The sequence below is a fragment of the Paroedura picta genome, chromosome 3, assembly GCF_049243985.1.
Source record: "Paroedura picta isolate Pp20150507F chromosome 3, Ppicta_v3.0, whole genome shotgun sequence".
Lineage (NCBI taxonomy): Eukaryota > Metazoa > Chordata > Lepidosauria > Squamata > Gekkonidae > Paroedura > Paroedura picta.
In genome coordinates this window covers 8,634,141-8,653,310 of record NC_135371.1, presented here as the reverse complement: position 1 = coordinate 8,653,310, position 19,170 = coordinate 8,634,141, and the positions used below count along the sequence as shown (strand labels likewise).

General features: G+C 47.5%; 1 protein-coding gene and 9 non-coding genes across 10 annotated transcripts in view; all 10 read left to right on the top strand.

Moving 5' to 3' along the window:
• Nucleotides 1-16,473, top strand: part of LOC143834275 (carnitine O-acetyltransferase-like) — a 52,780-nt gene extending 36,307 nt beyond the window's left edge. The window contains 5 exon segments of the mRNA XM_077330950.1: nucleotides 9,267-9,389; nucleotides 11,957-12,092; nucleotides 12,500-12,562; nucleotides 14,510-14,647; nucleotides 15,922-16,473. Coding sequence (XP_077187065.1) covers nucleotides 9,267-9,389; nucleotides 11,957-12,092; nucleotides 12,500-12,562; nucleotides 14,510-14,647; nucleotides 15,922-16,137 — 676 coding nt within the window. The 3' untranslated portion in view covers nucleotides 16,138-16,473.
• Nucleotides 271-342, top strand: TRNAC-GCA (transfer RNA cysteine (anticodon GCA)). Its single transcript has one exon. It is a non-coding gene; the product is annotated as a tRNA-Cys (tRNA).
• On the top strand, nucleotides 1,243-1,314 carry TRNAC-GCA (transfer RNA cysteine (anticodon GCA)). Its single transcript has one exon. It is a non-coding gene; the product is annotated as a tRNA-Cys (tRNA).
• On the top strand, nucleotides 1,704-1,775 carry TRNAC-GCA (transfer RNA cysteine (anticodon GCA)). The gene has a single exon. It is a non-coding gene; the product is annotated as a tRNA-Cys (tRNA).
• TRNAC-GCA (transfer RNA cysteine (anticodon GCA)) lies at nucleotides 2,232-2,303 on the top strand. Its single transcript has one exon. It is a non-coding gene; the product is annotated as a tRNA-Cys (tRNA).
• TRNAC-GCA (transfer RNA cysteine (anticodon GCA)) lies at nucleotides 3,697-3,768 on the top strand. Its single transcript has one exon. It is a non-coding gene; the product is annotated as a tRNA-Cys (tRNA).
• TRNAC-GCA (transfer RNA cysteine (anticodon GCA)) lies at nucleotides 5,375-5,446 on the top strand. Its single transcript has one exon. It is a non-coding gene; the product is annotated as a tRNA-Cys (tRNA).
• TRNAC-GCA (transfer RNA cysteine (anticodon GCA)) lies at nucleotides 6,949-7,020 on the top strand. The gene has a single exon. It is a non-coding gene; the product is annotated as a tRNA-Cys (tRNA).
• On the top strand, nucleotides 8,061-8,132 carry TRNAC-GCA (transfer RNA cysteine (anticodon GCA)). Its single transcript has one exon. It is a non-coding gene; the product is annotated as a tRNA-Cys (tRNA).
• Nucleotides 8,760-8,831, top strand: TRNAC-GCA (transfer RNA cysteine (anticodon GCA)). Its single transcript has one exon. It is a non-coding gene; the product is annotated as a tRNA-Cys (tRNA).
• Nucleotides 16,474-19,170: the final 2,697 nt, after the last annotated feature.

Below are 19,170 nucleotides of genomic sequence, written 5' to 3'. Positions count from 1 at the left end.
GCGCGGCTCGCGGGTGCGGCCGGCGGGCGCGGCCGGGCGCGGCCCGATCCGCGGGCGTGGCCGCGGGCGCGGCCCGAAGCATGGGCGTGGCCCGCGCGGGCGCGGTCCCTGCGGGCGCGGCCCAATGCCCTGCCGGTCCCCAGCCTAAAAAAGGTTGGGGACCACTGCTATAAAAGTAGGAAAGCAGTGATGCTTCAAGGCATGGCAGGGAACTATGTGACCAAACCAGTGTGCATGACTGTACATCAAGGTGTGTTCAGTTTGTGTGCCGGGGGTATAGCTCAGCGGTAGAGCATTTGACTGCAGATCAAGAGGTCCCTGGTTCAACTCCGGGTGCCCCCTCTTTTTAAACAGGCAAGACATATTTATTAAGCCCTTTCTGCTTCAGAATATTCATGGCGGGTACCAAAAGTTTTAAAATCTTTTACCAGAGATATGTGAGAGTGTATGATGAGGCAAATCCTGTATCACTAACTAGTGTTCTTTGTGACAAATAGTATAATTTGGGGGTAAAATTAAAAAAAAAACATTGTTAAGGTACTTGTCAGTCTAAACAAGCATGTTTTCTCTGAATCCTGAGATTGAGAGTTATTGGTTTTGGTTGTCAAGCATAAGAAGGGCAGGATCTGGATTTGTGAAATCCCACTGAGATACTCCCAGAACCTCTTGAGGCCCTCTGCAATGACTCGAGTATGAGCCATGAGAAAGAAAACATCTCCTTGTCTTCCAAAACTTTCTGAAATCCAAAAGAACTTCAAACCTGGGGCAAAGGTCCCACACCATTTTAGGACTGCATAGATAATAACGGTTGCCTTGATTCGGTCCCAGTTAGAAGCCTCGCAGGCCGTCGAGATGTTTTCCAAATAAGCCCCCCCAGCAAGCAGCCTTGCCTCTGAACATGGGACCGTCTGAAGTTGGGTCACTCAAAGGGAAGATCCTTATTAGCTGAGAAGCTTCCAAGAATGTCATCATGCTTGCTAGTACGAATCATCCCCTACAGCGTGCCAGCCGAAGGGAATTTGGGTGTTCCCTTGGGGTGGGATAAAAGTGAGACAGAGTGTTTCTGCCAAATGTTTAAGTGTATAATTTGGAACTTATCCTCAGTTACACTTTGCCGAAGCAGGTATCCTCAGGATTACCTCAAAGCTGTGAAAACACTTAGGTCTTTGACGTAGGGCAGGGAACTATGCGGCCAAACCAGTGTGCATAACTAGACGTCATGGTGAGTTCAGTTTGTGTGCTGGGGGTATAGCTCAGCGGTAGAGCATTTGACTGCAGATCAAGAGGTCCCTGGTTCAACTCCGGGTGCCCCCTCTTTTTAAACAGGCAAGACATATCTATTAAGCCCTTTCTACTTCAGAATATTCATGGTAGGTACAAAATGTTTTTAAGTCTTTTGCCAGAGATACACGGGAGCAAATGGCAAGACAAAACTGAAAGCAGTTTTGGGTAGGTCCTTAGTATGCATGGGAATACAATTGAGACCCCAAATCTCTGCTGAGTTCTAAAGTGCGCAGTCTAGAATACATCCTAGAACTCTCTGCGAAGCATAGTTACCCACTGGGTTATTCCTCAGGAGGTTTTCATAAGGAAAAGATTATTGTAAAAGTCAGAAGGCAATGATGCTTCAAGGCAGGGCAAGAAGCTATCTGGCCAAACCAGTGTGCATGACTGTACATCAAGGTGAGTTCAGTTTGTGTGCCGGGGGTATAGCTCAGCGGTAGAGCATTTGACTGCAGATCAAGAGGTCCCTGGTTCAACTCCGGGTGCCCCCTTGCTTTGTTTTTTTGTTTTTTTTAAAGATGAAACTAAATCCAATTTGATGGTATTGGAGGGTGAAAATCCAACTACGTATGGGTAAAACCTAGAAGTAGTCAATGAAAACTGATGTGTAAATATTTGTTAGTAATTGGAGGGAAAATGTGGGACAGATCCAAGTATCCTTGTGTTCTTGGTGACATATATACTTGGATTCTGAGAGATTGCCTGCAGCATGTTTTACTGCGGTTCCAAAGACCTCTTGGTTAAATCCAGGTGCCCCCTGTTCTTAAGAAAAAAGAGCATTTTTAATGCTTCTGTAAGTTTTCCAACATAGTTATTATACCAGATAACCATATAGAAAAGATTACTGTACAAGTAGGAAGGCAGTGATGCTTCAAGGTATGGCAACAAATTATGTCACCAAACCAGTGTGCATGACTGTACGTCAAGGTGAGTTCAGTTTGTGTGCTGGGGGTATAGCTCAGCGGTAGAGCATTTGACTGCAGATCAAGAGGTCCCTGGTTCAACTCCGGGTGCCCCCTCTTTTTAAACAGGCTAGAGGGATTTATTCAGCCCTCTGTGTTCTAAAAAAGTTATTGATATATCTCCAGTAAAATATTTTTTTTAAAAATACACATGAGAGTCAATTGTGAGGCAGTTCTCATTTCATTAATTAGTGTTCTTTGTGACAGGTATCTGCAACTGCATATATAGCTTGGTCGTAGAGGATTTGATTCCAAAGCAAAGGACAGTATCGTTAAGCTACTTGTTATTCTAAGTAAGTGTGTTTTCCCTAAATCCTTAGCTCAGGGACTCATTGGTTTTGGCTGCCAATCGTAGTTGGTATTCCTTCAGTTATGGAGGACAGAACCTTCATGTGTAAAATCTCACTGAGGTAATCCTAGAACCCCCAGGGCCCTCTGTAAGGGCTACGGTCTTGAGTATGGGGGGGGGGGGGTTATTCCTGATTTCTTTCTTTCTGAACTTGGCATCTCTCTGTGCTTGAAGCCGTTCAGAAGCCAGGGTGAATTCTGAAAAGGTTACCATTTTTCTGCTGGTTTAGGGCAAGGTCCCAGACCGTTTTAGGGCTTTGTAGGTAATTATAAAAGAGCCTCTTGTGGCGCAGAGTGGTAAGGCAGCGACGTGCTATCTGAAGCTCTGACCATGAGGCTGGGAGTTCGATCCCAGCAGCCGGCTCAAGGTTGACTCAGCCTTCCATCCTTCCGAGGTCGGTAAAATGAGCACCCAGCTTGCTGGGGGGTAAACGGTAATAACTGGGGAAGGGAATGGCAAACCACCCCGTATTGAGTCTGCCATGAAAACGCTAGAGGGCGTCACCCCAAGGGTCAGACATGACCCGGTGCTTGCACAGGGGATACCTTTAGGTAATTATAATTGCCTTGATACACTAGTGGTTAAAAAACAACTCAGATTGATAAGATACATTCTTATTAACCTGTAGCAGCAAGCAGTCTTGCTGCTACTTTAAGTGTTAGATGAAGCTGTCAGTCTTCAAGGGCTACCCTCTGTGGAGAGCATGGTAGTAATCTAGCATGGGGGAACCCTGGCTAGATCTTGCCTCTGCAGGAGGGGCAGCAGCTAGTGGCCCATCTCAAGTTGGGAAGACTGTTATTTGCCGAGAAGCTTCTTGCTTACCAGTTCTAATCTTCCCTTGTGTCGTGCAAGCCGAAGGAAGTTTGGGGTATGCTCTTGGTGTGTGATGAAAACTAGGCGGAGTGTTTCTGCCAACTGTTTAACCGCATAATGTGAAATTTATCCTCAGAACCCCTTGCCGAGCAGACATCCTCAGGAAATGTTTATATGGAAAGGGTTATTTGAAAAGTATGAAAGCACTTAAGTTTTGACATATGTCAACGAACTGTGTGGCAAAACCAGTATCCATAATTAACCTTCATGGAAGGAGAATTTGTGACTGGGGGTATAGCTCAGCGGTAGAGCATTTGACTGCAGATCAAGAGGTCCCTGGTTCAAGTCCGGGTGCCCCCTCTTTTTAAAAGGCCAAGATACTTATTGAGTTTTCTAAGAGAGTCATTGGTAGGTAAATTTTCTTACCAGAGGTACATGAGAATCAATGGCATAGCAGATCCTGTTTCATTAACTAGTTTGCTTTGTGACAGGTATTTGCATTTTGGGCGTGTAGCTTGGTAGTAGAAGATCTGATTCCAAAACAAATAACAATATTGTTACAGTATTTGTTATTCTCTGAAAATTGTTTTCTCTGAATCCTGAGCTCAGAAGGTCGTGGTTTTGGCTGCCAATCGTAATTTGTATTCCTTCAGTAATGGAAAACTTCATTTGTAAAATCTCACCAAGTAGAACCTCCAGGGCCCCCTGTAATGGCTACAATCTGAGTGGAAGAGTGTGGAAGTTTGTTCTGTCTCCTTTCTTTCTGAGCTTGACATTTCTCTATGCCTTGAAGCCTTCCTGAAGTCAGGGTGAATTGTGAAAAGATTGCCATTCTTCCGCAGGCTTGGGGCAAAGTCCCAGAGGGTTCTAGGGCTTCATAGGTAATTATAATTACCTTGATGCACCTGGAAGATAAGACGGTAGCAATTAAAAACCCTCTCAGACTGATAAGATGTATTCTCATGCTGCTCATTTTTGTACTAGATGAAGCTATCAGTCTTCAAGGACAACCCTCTGTGGATGACATTGTAGTAGTCTAGCATGGAGAACCAAGGGCAGGGGCTCATGGGAATTGTAGTCCATGGACATCTGGCAGGCTGCAGTTTGACTACCCCTGGCCTAGAACAGTGGTCCCCAACCTTTTTATCACCGGGGACCACTCAACGCTTGACAATTTTACTGAGGCCCGGTGGGGGGGAGGGTAGTTTACTCCTCTACTCTCAACCACTGCCCTAACGCTTTCTGATTGCTATGGTAATGTTTAAAGATCCCTTCAAAATAAGATACAGACACGCCACAACAATGAACATAAAGAACATTTTATTTTCATGGAAATTTTAACTCATGACAATGACAAATCAATGGGAACCCTGAGCTTGTTTCTCTGCAACGAGACAGTCCCATCTGGGAGTGATGGGAGACAATGACACCCGAAGTGTGTTGTAAAGGGCCGGGGGGGTGAAGTAAAGGGCTGGAGGGGGGGGGAGAGAAGGCGTCCTTCGGGGCCCACCTCCAATTAGTCGACTGACCACATGTGGTCCACGTCCCACAGGTTGGGGATCGCTAGCCTAGAGCACGCCTTTGCAGGAGCAGCAGCAGTTGATGGACCATCTGAAGTTGGGAAGCTGAGAAGCTTCTGGTTGATGCATTCTGGACCTCTTGAATTTTCCAGATCAAGTACAATGGTAGCCTTGTTCAGAGCAAGCTGCAGTCGCCTAGCCTGGAGGTGACCGTTGCATGGATCAAAGTGGCTAGGTCAGATGCTGACAGGTAAGGCACTAGCTGCCGTGCCTGGCGAAGGTGCTAGGAAGCCTGGTAGACAGCATTTGTGACTTTGGGCCTCCATCAATAATGAGTTTTCAGTACTTGAAAACTGTGAAAGCACTTAGGCTTTGACGCATGGCAAGGAACTATGTGGCAAAACCAGTATAGATAACTAGGCCTCCTGGGAAGAGAATTTGCGACTGGGGGTATAGCTCAGCGGTAGAGCATTTGACTGCAGATCAAGAGGTCCCTGGTTCAAGTCCGGGTGCCCCCTCTTTTTTACCGTCAAAACACATTTATTAAGCCCTTCCTTTTCCCCAAAAATTCATTGGTAGTTTAAATTTTTTTAAAAATGTATGAATGATGAGTGAATGATGAATCAGATCCTGTATTATTAACTAGTGTTCTTTGTGACAGACAGTTATATTTTGGAAGAACATTTGATTGCAAACCAAGGGGTCCTTGCTTCAAATCCACCTCTCCCCACCCCCAATTCCCTGGGGAAAACTATAGATTTTTAGTTGGTATAAACTTCAAAAGCTTACGGTAGGTAAAATTTAGAAATATATTAACATAAGCTATTTTATGTAGAAGAAAGTCGTATTTCCTATGCATGGTAAGAGAAACAAAGAACAGTGTTGTTAAGGTACTTTACTCTAAATCAGGGGTAGTCAAACTGCGGCCCTCCAGATGTCCATGGACTACAATTCCCAGGAGCCCCTGGGAATTGTAGTCCATGGACATCTGGAGGGCCGCAGTTTGACTACCCCTGCTCTAAATGACTGTGTTTTCTCCATATCAGGAGTAGGGGTGGGCATGAACCGGTTCACAAGACAAAATTCGTCATGAATTCGATTGGTTCGTTTCCAGGCCACTTAAGAAGCCTCGCAGCAGAGCAGGGCAGCCCACCCATCAGCTCTTAGGTTTAAATGGCTGGCAGTCACTTAAACCGTCAGTTTTCCTCCTCCACCCCACCCCCTTCCAAGGGAAGGGAAAGCCAAATTGATCACGGGGCTGGCAGCCATTTCTGCAGTCTGCTTCACTTCCCCTGGCTTCTAAGTAGTTAAGAAGCAGAACAGACAGTTCAGGGGGTTGCTCTGAGAACACCCAAAACGAACTGGAATTTCTTGGTTTTATGTCCATCCCTGTTCAGGAGTTTATTAGTTTAGCAAGACCCCAGATCATTTCAGGGCTTCATTGCTGATTATGGCTGTCTTGATTTGTGCACAGAAAATAAAACATCAGCCATTGAAAACCCTTTGAGATACACAGGGATCATTCTCAACAGCCTGCCCCAGCAAGTGGCCTTGCTGCTGTGTTTTGTTGTCAGTCTTCAAGGACAGCCCCATGTGGAGGAAACTGTAGTAGTCCAGCAAGGAGGACTATGGCTAGATTATGCCTCTGAAGGAGGGGCAGCAGCTGGTGGTTCCTGTGAAGTTGGGAAGACCATTATTTGACAAGCAGTTTCATGCTTGCCAGAACTAACCTTCCCTTGCAGTGTGCAAGCTGAAAGCGATTTTGGGTATGCTCTTGGTATGTATAGAGATAAAAGTGAGGACCAGTATCTCTGCTGTGTGTTTAACTGCACAGTCTGGAATATATCCTAGGATTCTCTGCGAAGCATAGGTATCCAGTGGGTTATTCCTTGGGAGATGTTCATATAGAAAAGGTTACTATAAAAGTAGGAAAGCAATGATGCTTCAAGGCATGGCAGGGAACTATGTGACCAAACCAGCGTGCATGACTAGACATCATGATGACTCTAGTTGGTGTGCCGGGGGTATAGCTCAGCGGTAGAGCATTTGACTGCAGATCAAGAGGTCCCTGGTTCAACTCCGGGTGCCCCCTCTTTTTAAACAGGCAAGACGGATTTATTAAGCCCTTTCGGCTTCAAAATATTCATGGTGGGTACAAAAAGTTTTAAAATCTTTTACCAGAGATATGTGAGAGTGTATGATGAGGCAAATCCTGTATCACTAACTAGTGTTCTTTGTGACAATTAGTATAATTTGGGGGTAAAATAAAAAAAAACACATTGTTAAGGTGCTTGTCAGTCTAAACAAGCATGTTTTCTCAGAATCCTGAGCTTGAGAGTTATTGGTTTTGGCTGCCAGCCATAAGAAGGGCAGGATCTGGATTTGTGAAATCCCACTGAGATACTCCTGGAACGCCCTCTGCAATAGCTCCAGTATGACTGGATCATGGAGGTTTATCCCTCTCAGTCATAAGAAAGAAAACATCTTTTTGTTTTCCAAGGCTTTCTGAAATCATGTTGAAAGCCTAGAGATCTTGGCTTGGAACAAGATCCCTGGCAATTTTAGGACTTCACTGGTAATTATAGTTATTACACTCAGAAAATAAAATGATAGCCCTTGGAAACCTGACTGACAAGCTCTCCAGTAACCTGCACCATTAAGCAGACTTGCTGGTCTAGTTTGCAGTGGCTGAAAATGTCAGTCTTCAAGGACATCCCTAAGTAGAGGATATTACAGTAGTGTAGCAAGGAGAACCATGTTTAGGTCATGCCTCTGAAGAAAGGGGAGCAGCTGGTAGGCCCCGTAATGTTGGGTGAATATTATTGGCTGAGCAGTTCCTAAGTTCTAACCTTCCCTTGTAGTGCGGAAGCTTAAAAGTAGTTTGGGGTATGCTCTTGGCATGCGTGGGGATAAAAGGGAAGCCTGGTATCGCTGAGTTTTTAATTGCATGTCTAGAATACAATCTAGAACTCTCCTCAAAGCATAGATATCCAGTGGATTATTCCTCAGGAGATTTTCATGCGGAAAGATAATTCCCTGGTAGGAAGGCAATGATGCAAAGATGTGGCAAGGAACTATGTGGCCAAACCAGTGTGCATAACTAGACATCATGATGAGCTCAGTTTGTGTGCCGGGGGTATAGCTCAGCGGTAGAGCATTTGACTGCAGATCAAGAGGTCCCTGGTTCAACTCCGGGTGCCCCCTCTTTTTAAACGGGCAAGCTGGATTTATTAAGCCCTTTCTGCTTCAGAATATTCATGGTGGGTACAAAAAGTTTTGAAGTCTTTTGCCAGAGAGACACAAGAGCGAATGGCAAGACAAAACCGAAAGCAGTTTTGGGTATGTCCTTAGTATGCGGTTTCTCAGTGGAACAGGCTTCCTCGGGAGGTGGTGAGTTCTCCATCTTTGGAAAATCTTAAACAGAGGCTTGATAACCATCTGATGGAGAGGCTGATTCTGTGAAGGCTCAAGGGGGTGGCAGGTGACATTGGATGAGCGATAGGGTGGGGAGTATCCTGCATAGTGCAGGGGGTTGGACTGGATGACCCATGAGGTCCCTTCCAACTCTATTATTTTATGATTCTGTGATTCTATGCATAGGGATAAAAGTGAGACCTGAAATCTCTGCTGAGTTCTAAAGTGCGCAGTCTAGAATACATCTTAAAGCTTGCTGCAAAGCATAGATACGGAGTGGAGGTTTTCAGGAGGTTTTCATATGGAAAAGATTATTGTAGAAGTCAGAAGGCAGTGATGCTTCAAGGTAGGGCAAGAAACTATGTGGCCAAACCAGTGTGCATGACTGTACATCAAGGTGAGTTCAGTTTGTGTGCTGGGGGTATAGCTCAGCGGTAGAGCATTTGACTGCAGATCAAGAGGTCCCTGGTTCAACTCCGGGTGCCCCCTTGCTTTGTTTTTTTTTTAAGATGAAACCCACCAAGAGGAGAACTGAGTGACACTCAGGAAATGCCACAGAGAAGACAGGCAGGTAAAATTTCACCAGGCGAGCCAGATGTTTAACCTCTAAAACCACCTAACCAATGATATAAAGTCAGACAACCAATGTACTGTAGTTACTGCTGCCATTTTCCTTTAGTCTGCCTTTCTCATTGGGTTCTGAGGCAGGTTACAAGTATGACCAAGCTTACCTCCCCCCCAAGAGGTCTCCTCCATGAACCCATCTCATCCTCTTTTGAAGCTGTTTATTCCTGTGGCCATTGTTACATCCTCCAGCAGCAAATTCTGGCTTTTTAATCGGGGGTGGGGGGAGCTATACAGTGTGAATGAAGGATATCTGCTGGAGCGATCCATCTGTTTCCCCCCCCCACTCCTCTTTCGTAGCCTCATCACGGACCTGGACATCAGCTGTTTCACTTACCACGGGTTTGGCAAGGATTTTCTGAAACGCCTTGGGCTGAGCCCAGACTCTGTCCTGCAGGTGGCGCTGCAGCTGGCATATTACAGGTGAGTCGACTGCTGAGGCAGGAGCAGCCAGGGCTGGCTTTTGGGGGTGCCTGAGAACCAGGTTCCTTAAAGAGAGCAGGGGGGGAAGAAGGCCAACTGATCCCAGTTAATAGTGCAGTTCTATAGAGGTGTTGTGCCCTTCTTGCCGGCGTATAAGACGACTGGGCGTATAAGACGACCCCCAACATTTCCACTCAAAATATAGAGTTTGTTACATTACATCACAGTACTATGGGCCACTATGGGCAGCTATGCCTATCCCAACTGAAGTGCACTCGGCGTATAGGACGACCCCCCCACTTGGAGGCATGTTTTTCAGGGGGGAAAAGTAGTCTTATACGCCAGCAAATACTGTATATTTTGTATTATTTTTTATTTTTTAAATTATATTTATACACCACCCTCCCCTGATGCTCAGGGCTGTTTACGTGGAATTAGAGAAAAAAAACAGTACAGTTAACAATAGCGATACAGTCATAACAGGAGAACAATAGAATAATGGAACAAACATGGTGAAAACGTCCATTTAACTGTAACATACTGACAGCCCCATGGGATGGACATGTCGATGGTGGTTTTCATGGGAGAGGAGGGGGGTCAGGGGCCCATGGGAAGTGATTGAATTCAGGTTGACATCAACTAAAAACCTGGCGGAAGAGCTCCCTTTTGCAGGCCCTGCTGAACTGTTTAAGCTCCGACAGGGTCTGATTATTGAATGGTTATTATTGTTGTTGTTATTATTTTTAAATTTAATTTCTATACCGTCCTCCCAGCGAACAGGTTCAGCGCAGTGTACAACATGTAAACCTATAAGAAAGCAGATTTAAAACATAGTTAAAATTAGGCTTAAACTAAATTTAAAATTGTTTAGCCTAAACTGTCAGCTCTCCCAAAACTGGATTTCAGTCCGGAAGTGGCTTTGATAGGAGGGGCTTAAAAGATGTTATCTGATGCGCCGGCCCCAACCAGAAGCCTAGCGGAAGAGCTCAGAGTCCCTGTGGAACTGCACTTGTTCCGTCAGGGTCCAGAGATGCTCTGGGAGCTAATTCCACCAGGTAGGGGCCAGGACAAAAAAATGCCTTGGCCCAGGTTGTAGCCAGACGTACCTCCTCCGCGCTTGGGATCATCAACTGGTTGGTATTTGAAGAGTGTCCTTTGGGGGTATAGGCAGAGAGGCAGTCCAGGCCATTAAAGTTAATGGGTTGGATCCAGACTAGCTCAGCTGTTTGTACCAATTCTCCCTCCGTGCTGCAAACCCTTTCCCCCTGCCATTCCTCAGGGCCCCCCATCTCCCGGAATCAGCATTTCCTGGGGATCTCAGGGAAGGAAGATGAAAGTCTCATTCCACTAGTGGAAAATTTAACCTAACCTTAACCCATGGTCACCCATGGTCATAGAAGTGTGGAAATACACTTAGGTGTGCAGTGTAATGAAGGCTGAAAAAGCCCTTCTGTTAAACTGAGCTTGTGCCTGAAGTGTACAGATTTGGTTCATGCATAACCTCTCTCTTGTGACATTTTGTGGTTGGCTCCGCCCCCAGGGGCAGCCATTTTGTGGAAGTGCCCACCACACTGTGTCAGAATTCCAGACGTGCCCACAAACCCAAAAAGTTGGGCCCTGTTCTAGACCAGTGGTTCTCAATTGGTAGTGCATGTACCATTGGTGGGACATAGAAGTAATCTACACGGGAGGCAGAGTTTTCGTAACAGCGACTAAGAATTCACTGGGGAACCCCTGGAATTATAGCTCACCTTCAGGCGACAGAGGTCTGGTCCCCTGGAGAAAATGGCTGCTTGGGAGGGTCATCCCTGTAGTATTATACTCCACTGAGGCCCTTCCCTGTTGCAAATCCTGCCCATTCTCAGCTGCACCCCCAAAGTCTGCAGTTATTGCCCAACTCAGAGCTGGCAACTCTACCCTGGAATTATAGCCTAACTCCAGGTGACAGATCAGGCCCCCTGGCTAAAATGGCCACTTTGGAGGGTGGATTCTATAGCATTAAACTCCACCGAGGCCCCTTCCTGCCCACTCCCACCTCCACCCCCAAAGTTTCCAGGTATTTCCCAACCCAGAGCTGGCAATGCTATCCCCTCGCCGACCACCAGGTGTCTCTCTGTGCCACGTCCTGCCTGCCCTACCAGGCAAGGCTTATCCACTGTGTGTTTCCAGTTTTGCAAGCCCTTAAAGCAGGGGTAGTCAAACTGCGGCCCTCCAGATGTCCATGGACTACAATTCCCAGGAGCCCCTGCCAGCGAATGCTGGCAGGGGCTCCTGGGAATTATAGTCCATGGACATCTGGAGGGCCGCAGTTTGACTACCCCTGTCTTGAAGGTTATCATAAGCGACAGTCACAATAACAGAATGCCTGTAAACACACAGACTTCTTTCATGAAGAAATTGGATTTCTGTCATGGCAGGGCCCACATTCTTTGACAGAGGGACCGGGGCGGCGTAAGAGATGAAAGGCTGAGAATCCCTGTATTAGACGTCATTGGGGGGGGGGGGGGCGCATGTGTATGTGGTGGGGTGTTGACCTTTGTCTCCTGTGCCCTTCCTGTCTTCCTCAGAGCACACGGGGAGCTGTGTGCCACTGCTGAGTCGGCCTCACTCCGTCGCTTCCACCGTGGCCGGACAGAGACCATCCGCTCCACCACCTCCGCAGCCCTGGCCTTCGTCCAGGCCATGGCGGACGAGAACCGTCAGGTACTCCACTCCCCCCCCCCCCCCGTGATCCCTCGTGCTTCTAGCCAAGCGAGACATCCAAGTACAGCCCCAAGGGCTGTACTGATGATGAACGTTAACAGGATGTTAGCCACAAAACCATCAGGCCTTGGGGCTGCTCTGAAATTCCAGCATGGTGTAGCGCTTAAGACTGGCGGCTTCTAATCTGGAGAGCCAGTTTTGATTCCCCTCTGCTCCTCCTCTTCCACGTGCAGCCAGCTGGGTGGTCTTGGGCTAGTCACAGTCCTGATAGAGCTGTTTATAGCAGTTCTCTTTCAGTCTCACCTTCCTCACAGAGTGTCTGTTGTGGGGAGAGGAAGGGAAGGCGATTGTCGCAGGTAAACAAATGCATACTGCTGCAATGGGTTTCCTGCTTTTTTCCATACCAGGCTGCGGAGAAGCTAACATTGCTGCAGGAAGCAGTCAAGGTCCACAGCACCCTCACAGAGCAGGTAAGTGCATTTCGTTACGCGATCACTCCAGGAGTACAAAGAGAAGATCTGCCACGGTGGAAGGTGCAGAGACCAAATAGGAATCTCCTAACTAAGCCCTTTGCCCCCCACCCCCCACCCCCCCAAAAAATGGCACAGCAATTACTGTGTAAGCCTGTACTGATAAGCCATGTTTCTTTTTCCTTAAGCCACCTTGTTAAATCGATTCAAAATACAATTGTTTCTGCCCGGCAACAGCTAGAAAAAATGCACAATTTAACAATTCATTAAAAAGCCACCAGTTCAAGCAATTTTTCCGCTACAGCCTGCTTCAGATATTCATTTACGGAAATCGTGCAGGTCCTGGTCGCTGCATAGAAGCGACAGAATGTAGAAGCTGCCAGATTTGGCCATCTTATTAAGTGTCGGAGCCAGTCAAGAGCCTTGCCAGCCATTTGGAGCGCTGACCTGCTTGATTTGTGCAAATAACTACCTGAAGCAGGCTGTAGCCCAAAAATTGCTTGAACTAGGTTTTTTTGGGGAGTGCTTGTGAGTTGTTAAATGTTGTATATTTTCTAGCCGTTGTTGGGCAGACAGGATTGTATTTAAAATTGATGTAACAAGGTTGTTTGAGGGGGGGGAATGACTCTTAATTTTTGTCATGGCTTTATCAGTACGTGCTTACACAGTAATTGCTGTGCTGTTGTAGCTGTGTTATCTACCTGCCGTGGCTCTGTTTATACCAAATTAAAAATGGGACAAGGAGGTGGGTTTCTGCCCTAAATAAACGCAGAACGTTCCATCCTGTCGTTGGGAAGGAATTACCCACAAGATAAGTAGCTATGCAAGTTTGAAGGTTAGCCACATAAAAACGAAGACACAATGCTGGGCTTGAGGCCTTAAGAAACTGTAATTTAAAATTAGGCTTACCCATTAGGCCATGAGTAGTCAACCTGTGGTACTCCAGATGTTTGTGGACTACAATTTCCATGAGCCCCTGCCAGCAAACACTGGCAGGGGCTCATGGGAATTGTAGTCCATGTACATCTGGAGGACCACAAGTTGACTACCTCTGCATTAGGCCATTCGCAGTCTGGGCCTCGCATACCTGTGGGGCCGCCTGCTCCCTTATGCCCCCCTACAGGGCCTTGTCCTTTGTGAGTGAGAATTTGTTGGTGATCCCTGGCTCACGGGACGTATGCCTGGCCTCAGCCCGGGCGAGGAACGTTTTGGTCCTGGCCCTGATCTGGTGGAATGAGCTCCTGGGAGAGATAAGGGCCCTGTCAGAGCTTTCCCAGTTCCGCAAGGCCTGCAAGACGAAGCTCTTCCGCCAGGTCTTTGGTTGAGGCCTGGGCTGTTCGACTTAGGGTGCCTCCCTGAATTGGCAAGAACATCGGCCCACCCTTTGCATCTGTCCCCTGAAGCATAGGACACTGAGGTCTGTTGAGCAGTGAGGGGGAGGTTAGTTTTTTCACCGCCAGGATGGGATAATTTTTACACTTTGTTTCATTGGGGTTTTATCGTGGGGATTTTTGCTGCTGTCGCCCGCCATGAGCCAGCTTGCCTGGGCACTATAAACCAAACAACTACAAACCAAACAACAAATTTGCCTGGGCTATAAACCAGACAACAAATAAAGAAAAATAAACGAATATTCACAACTCATGGAATACCGAGAGGGTTCTTCCTAGTTGTGCAAAGGAAAACGATAGCGACACCTAGTGACAGAGGCAAAGCATTTCATCAAGAGGTGGTGTGGTGAGGGCAGCCACTGGGAGTTTGTTGCAAGGAAACTCGTGTAAAACAGAAGCCATGGGTATGTGTTCCCAAGCTCGGGGTATGTCCAACAGTCACGTATAGTCTGCGCACAAAGTCATCCTTTATTTCTGGATGTATCCGGAATGTGGTGGATTTTTGAAGGGCCGCCTCAGAGGATCTACGAATCCCCGCTTGTTTCCTCTGTCGTAGGCTCTGGATGGTCACGGCATCGACCGCCATTTGCTGGGGCTGAAGCTGGAGGCCATTGCAGACGGCTTCCGCGTCCCAGAACTGTTTATGGACACTTCCTACGCCGTTGCCTCTTATTGGAAGCTCTCTACAGGACAGGTAAGAGCGGCCAGGTGGTCCTTGGTATCCCTCTTCCCTTGAGGAGTTCTTCCTCCAGCTGATAGAATGTGGGAAACTCCGTGGCAGGGGTGGGCAAACTGCGGCTGTCTGGAGGTCCGTGGACTACAATTCCCATGAGCCCCTGCCGGCAGGGGCTCATGGGAATTGTAGTCCATGGACCTCCGGACAGCCACAGTTTGCCCACCCTTGCTCGGTGGCCTCCCATTCCACTTTCATGGGCCCATGGAGAGAACTGTTCTGTTTGTGCAACACGGTACCAGGCTTAGTGGCTTATGGTGCTTCATTCCCTGTGTTTTTAACGTTTCGTTGCATTGTAATCCTCCTCAAGAACCACTTTGTTGGGAAGGATGCATGTTAATCCCCCCTTCAGTTTTCGCTTTGCAGTCCTCTCTTAGCCAAGTACACGAAGGACGTCTTAAGAAATTATGCCTGCAGCCCCAAGAACACTTCCCTGTGCCAGCAGGGGCTCCTGGGAATTGTAGTCCATGGACATCTGGAGGGCCGCGGTTTGACTACCCCTGCTCTAAGCAAAAGCCTTTTATTGGAGGAGTCAGCATTCAGAGTCCACACTTTGCGCATGCTCACAGACAGAATCTTTGACGGAGACACCGGGGGACGGGGTGGCCAAGCTTTAAACCTAGGCCGGGGGAAAGGGCAATAAACTACGTGGGAAAGAACCGGGCGTTCACACAAGATCACAAAAGCCTTTGATAGAGGGAAGGTGCAAAGGGGCTTTCCTGCAGCTGTTATTTAGCCTAGCCAAAGGAAGCAACCTTGAAAGCGAGATGAAAGCGTAGATTGGATTTGAAATGTGCTCCCGGACTCGGGGGTGATGCCAGAGCGGGGCAGGAGCTTCCGGGAGGGTTGGGAAACTAGCGGCCTAAGAAGAGGGCAGGAACCAGGGGTTCATGAGACCATGGCTCTTAATTACATGGTGTTTTTTGTGATATAGTGTATGCGAGTGTAGCTTTTATTTTTTAACAACGTCCAGCTTGAGGGGGAATTCATCTATGCCAGGGGTAGTCAACCTGTGGTCCTCCAGATGCCCATGGACTACATTTCCCATGAGCCCCTGCCAGCAGACGCTGGCAGGGGCTCATGGGAATTGTAGTCCACGGACATCTGGAGGACCACAGGTTGACTACCCCTGATCTATACTATCTCAGGTGGATGGTCACAGAGGGCTAATCTTCCTTTACTTTTTCAGGGACATGGTCGCAGGGTACTGATCTTCGCTTCCTTCTCCCCCTCAGGTCTCCGCCCGCACAGACTGCGTGATGTGTTACGGACCCCTGGTCCCCGACGGCTATGCCGTCTGCTACAACCCTCTGCCCGCCCATGTTAACTTTTCGGTCACCGCCTTCAATTGCTGCCAGGAGACCAATGCCGAGCATCTGGCCGGAAGCCTCCAGAGCGCGCTGGATGATGTGGGGGCCTTGCTCGGGAATTGTCAAGACGGCGGATCGTGAATGTCTTGAGACGCGCACTCCATTCTTCTCTCCTCGGCCCCTAGAGGCGCCCTAGACTTTGGCTTGCAGAGAACTGTCTGCCTCGTGTCAGCCTTGACCCATAATTTCCTAGGCACAGGATCTTTTGCACTGCCTTCCTTTCATGCCAAAGTTTCTTCTGCAGGCGTCAGTCAATATTGCTTCCTGACACTCCTTACTCAGAATGTCCTTTGTTACCCACCAAGGGGCCTCAGGTGAAGCCGGTGACGGTGAGGGTTTTTTACACACACTCTTAATTCAAAGTCCAGTCTAATTTATTTCCAGGGAGAATAAAGAAAAAAAAATCCTTTCAGAAAACAGCTTGACTTTTATTTTTATTTTTCCCGGGGAAGTGGAAAGAAGCAAGGCAGGGAACAAACTCAGACCAAGAGATTTGAGGTTTGCAGAACCACAGGACCACCCTAAACGTAAAGGTAAAGGTGTCCCCTGTGCAAGCACGGAGTCATGTCTGACCCTTGGGGTGACGCCCTCCAGCGTTTTCATGGCAGACTCAATACGGGGTGGTTTGCCAGTGCCTTCCCCAGTCATTACCGTTTACCCCCCAGCACACAAGCTGGGTCCTCATTTTACCGACCTCAGAAGGATGGAAGGCAACCTTGAGCCGCCTGCTGGGATCGAACTCCCAACCTCATGGGCAGAGCTTCAGACTGCATGTCTGCTGCCTTGCCACTCTGCGCCACAAAAGGCTCTTGTGTAGGGACCACCCTACATGAGGCCTAATATGCCACATAAAGTTATTCGACAGTAGTGAGACATTTGGTCAACACCGAGAATGGGTTTGTCACAACCAAGCTCAGGATGAGCAGGTAGAAAAGAGGGAAGAATGTTCTAAAACAGGGCAATTTAGTGGGTGGGTGGGCAGTCCTCAGCTTTGGCCGAGAATCCCCCAAATATGAGATTTCTTGAAATTCCAAAACAGCGTGTGCTAACAGAGGTCTTAATCGAAACAAGGGTCCCCAGCATGGCACTGTAGCCATCGTGGTGTTCCTGAAGTATTTTTAGAAAGGGGGCGGGGAAGGTTTGCACAGCAGGGCTTCTCATTGGCCATTGAAGATCTAACAGACTGTGCAGGTTATAAAGAAGAAACATTGCTTGGGTATCAGCTGCCACCACAGCACAAGGAATTTCACTGTAGGGCTGAATGAAGGAATTTCACTTACCTGAATGAAGGTAAGTGTGCAATGTAGTATTTCAAAACAATATGATTTGAGCCTTGTAGCACCTTGGAGACCAGAAAACTAAGCTTTCAAGAATCAAAGGTATAAGCTTTCAAGTAGGAGCCAGGTTGGGGTAGTGGTTTGGAGAGGCAGACTTTAATCTGGTGAGCCGGGTTTGATTCCACGCTCCCCCGCATGCAGCCCGCTGGGTGACCTTGGGCCTGGCACAGCACTGAAAAAGCTGTTCTGACCCAGCATTCCTGTCAGAGCACTCTCAGCCTCCCCCACCTCACTGGGTGTCTGTTGTGGGGAGTGGAAAGAGAAGGCGACTGACTATAAGCTGCTTTGAGACTCCTTTGGGCAGTGAAAAGCAGGGTATAAAACCAACTCTTGGTTGCTTGATCTGACAAAAAGCAATTATTATTTTATTTTACAATAATTTCTTTTACAACCCGCTCTTCCCCAGACAGCTTTGGACAGGTAACCTCTTGCTTTAAAAACAGTCAATGTATTAAAAACAATCATAATACATTCCATACATTTAGGTTGTCAAAATCTTTAAAAGCTGCCAGCTCTTCAATTAAATTTGTATCTGCACCTGCACCTGCACCTTAAGAGAACACATTAAGAGAATATATGAATGAATGAATGAATGAATGAATGAATGAATGAATGAATGAATGAATGAATGAATGAATGAATGAATGAATGAATAAAACAAGATGTTCAGGGTATGCTGGGGTGGCCATACTGGCTCACGAGATGTCCGTGGACTACAATTTCCAGCGTGACTAGAATCTGGAAGATAGGTTTGAATCCCTACTCTGCTGTAAGCCGCTTTGGATTCCCATTTTGGAGAAAGGCAGGGTATAAATGCAGTGTGTGAATAATATAGCTGGAGGTGGGTGGGGAGAGAGGAGAGGAGGAAGCTGGGCAAGATGATCAGGGGGTGGCCAGGAGAAGGGAAAGAGGAAATAATGTGGAGAAGAGGATGAAGAGAAAAACGAAGTACCCCTCACCAGTCTTTGTGGGGGAAAACTGGCCAATGAGAAAGGGGGCAAAACCCCCTACCCAGACTTCTGTCAGCACAAACTTGCTCATTTTTTTCCCTCTCCTGGCTTACGTAGCTATGATCTCACATTTCAGTACTTGTATTACCTGTTCTCATGAGGACTCATGGTGGATTACCCAGAAGAAGTCAATATAATCAATAGGATGGACCATCCAGTCAACAATGCAATGAGATTTGGACTGTAGAGATATTAAAGAAACCAGAAATCTCAAAAACCAACTGCAGCAAAGCGTAAGCATGAACATGATGCATTCAACGATGCAAAAACTGCACAGCAGGGTCTGACTGACAGCAGCCCTCGGTGAAAGCTATTCACAGTAGTACAGATTACGGTCCCTCATCTTTCACCCAAGTAACTTTCTGTACCGTTTTGTTCCAGCACAGCCCTTCCTTGTGTAGCCTTGCTGAATAATTGTTCTGCATCGTTTGTGGAAGGCCTCTTATCTCAGGCGGACTATTCCAAAGGTGAAGGGCCCAATGGAGAAAGCACCTGGATGTGCAGTTGTTGAGGTGGTGGTAAAGCAGGCGAATGCCACCTTGGACTCTCTCAGCAGAGGCATCACATTGAAATCTCAAGATGTCCTAGTCCCGCTGTATACCGCATTGTTCAGACCCCGCCTGGAGTCCTGTGTGCAGTTCTGGAGGCCTCGCTTCAAAAAGGACATGGACCAAATTGAGAGGGTGCAGAGGAGAGCGACAAGAACGATCCTGGGCCTGGGGAACCTCATTCTCTGACTAGGGATCCACCCAGCCCCCACCCCGGTT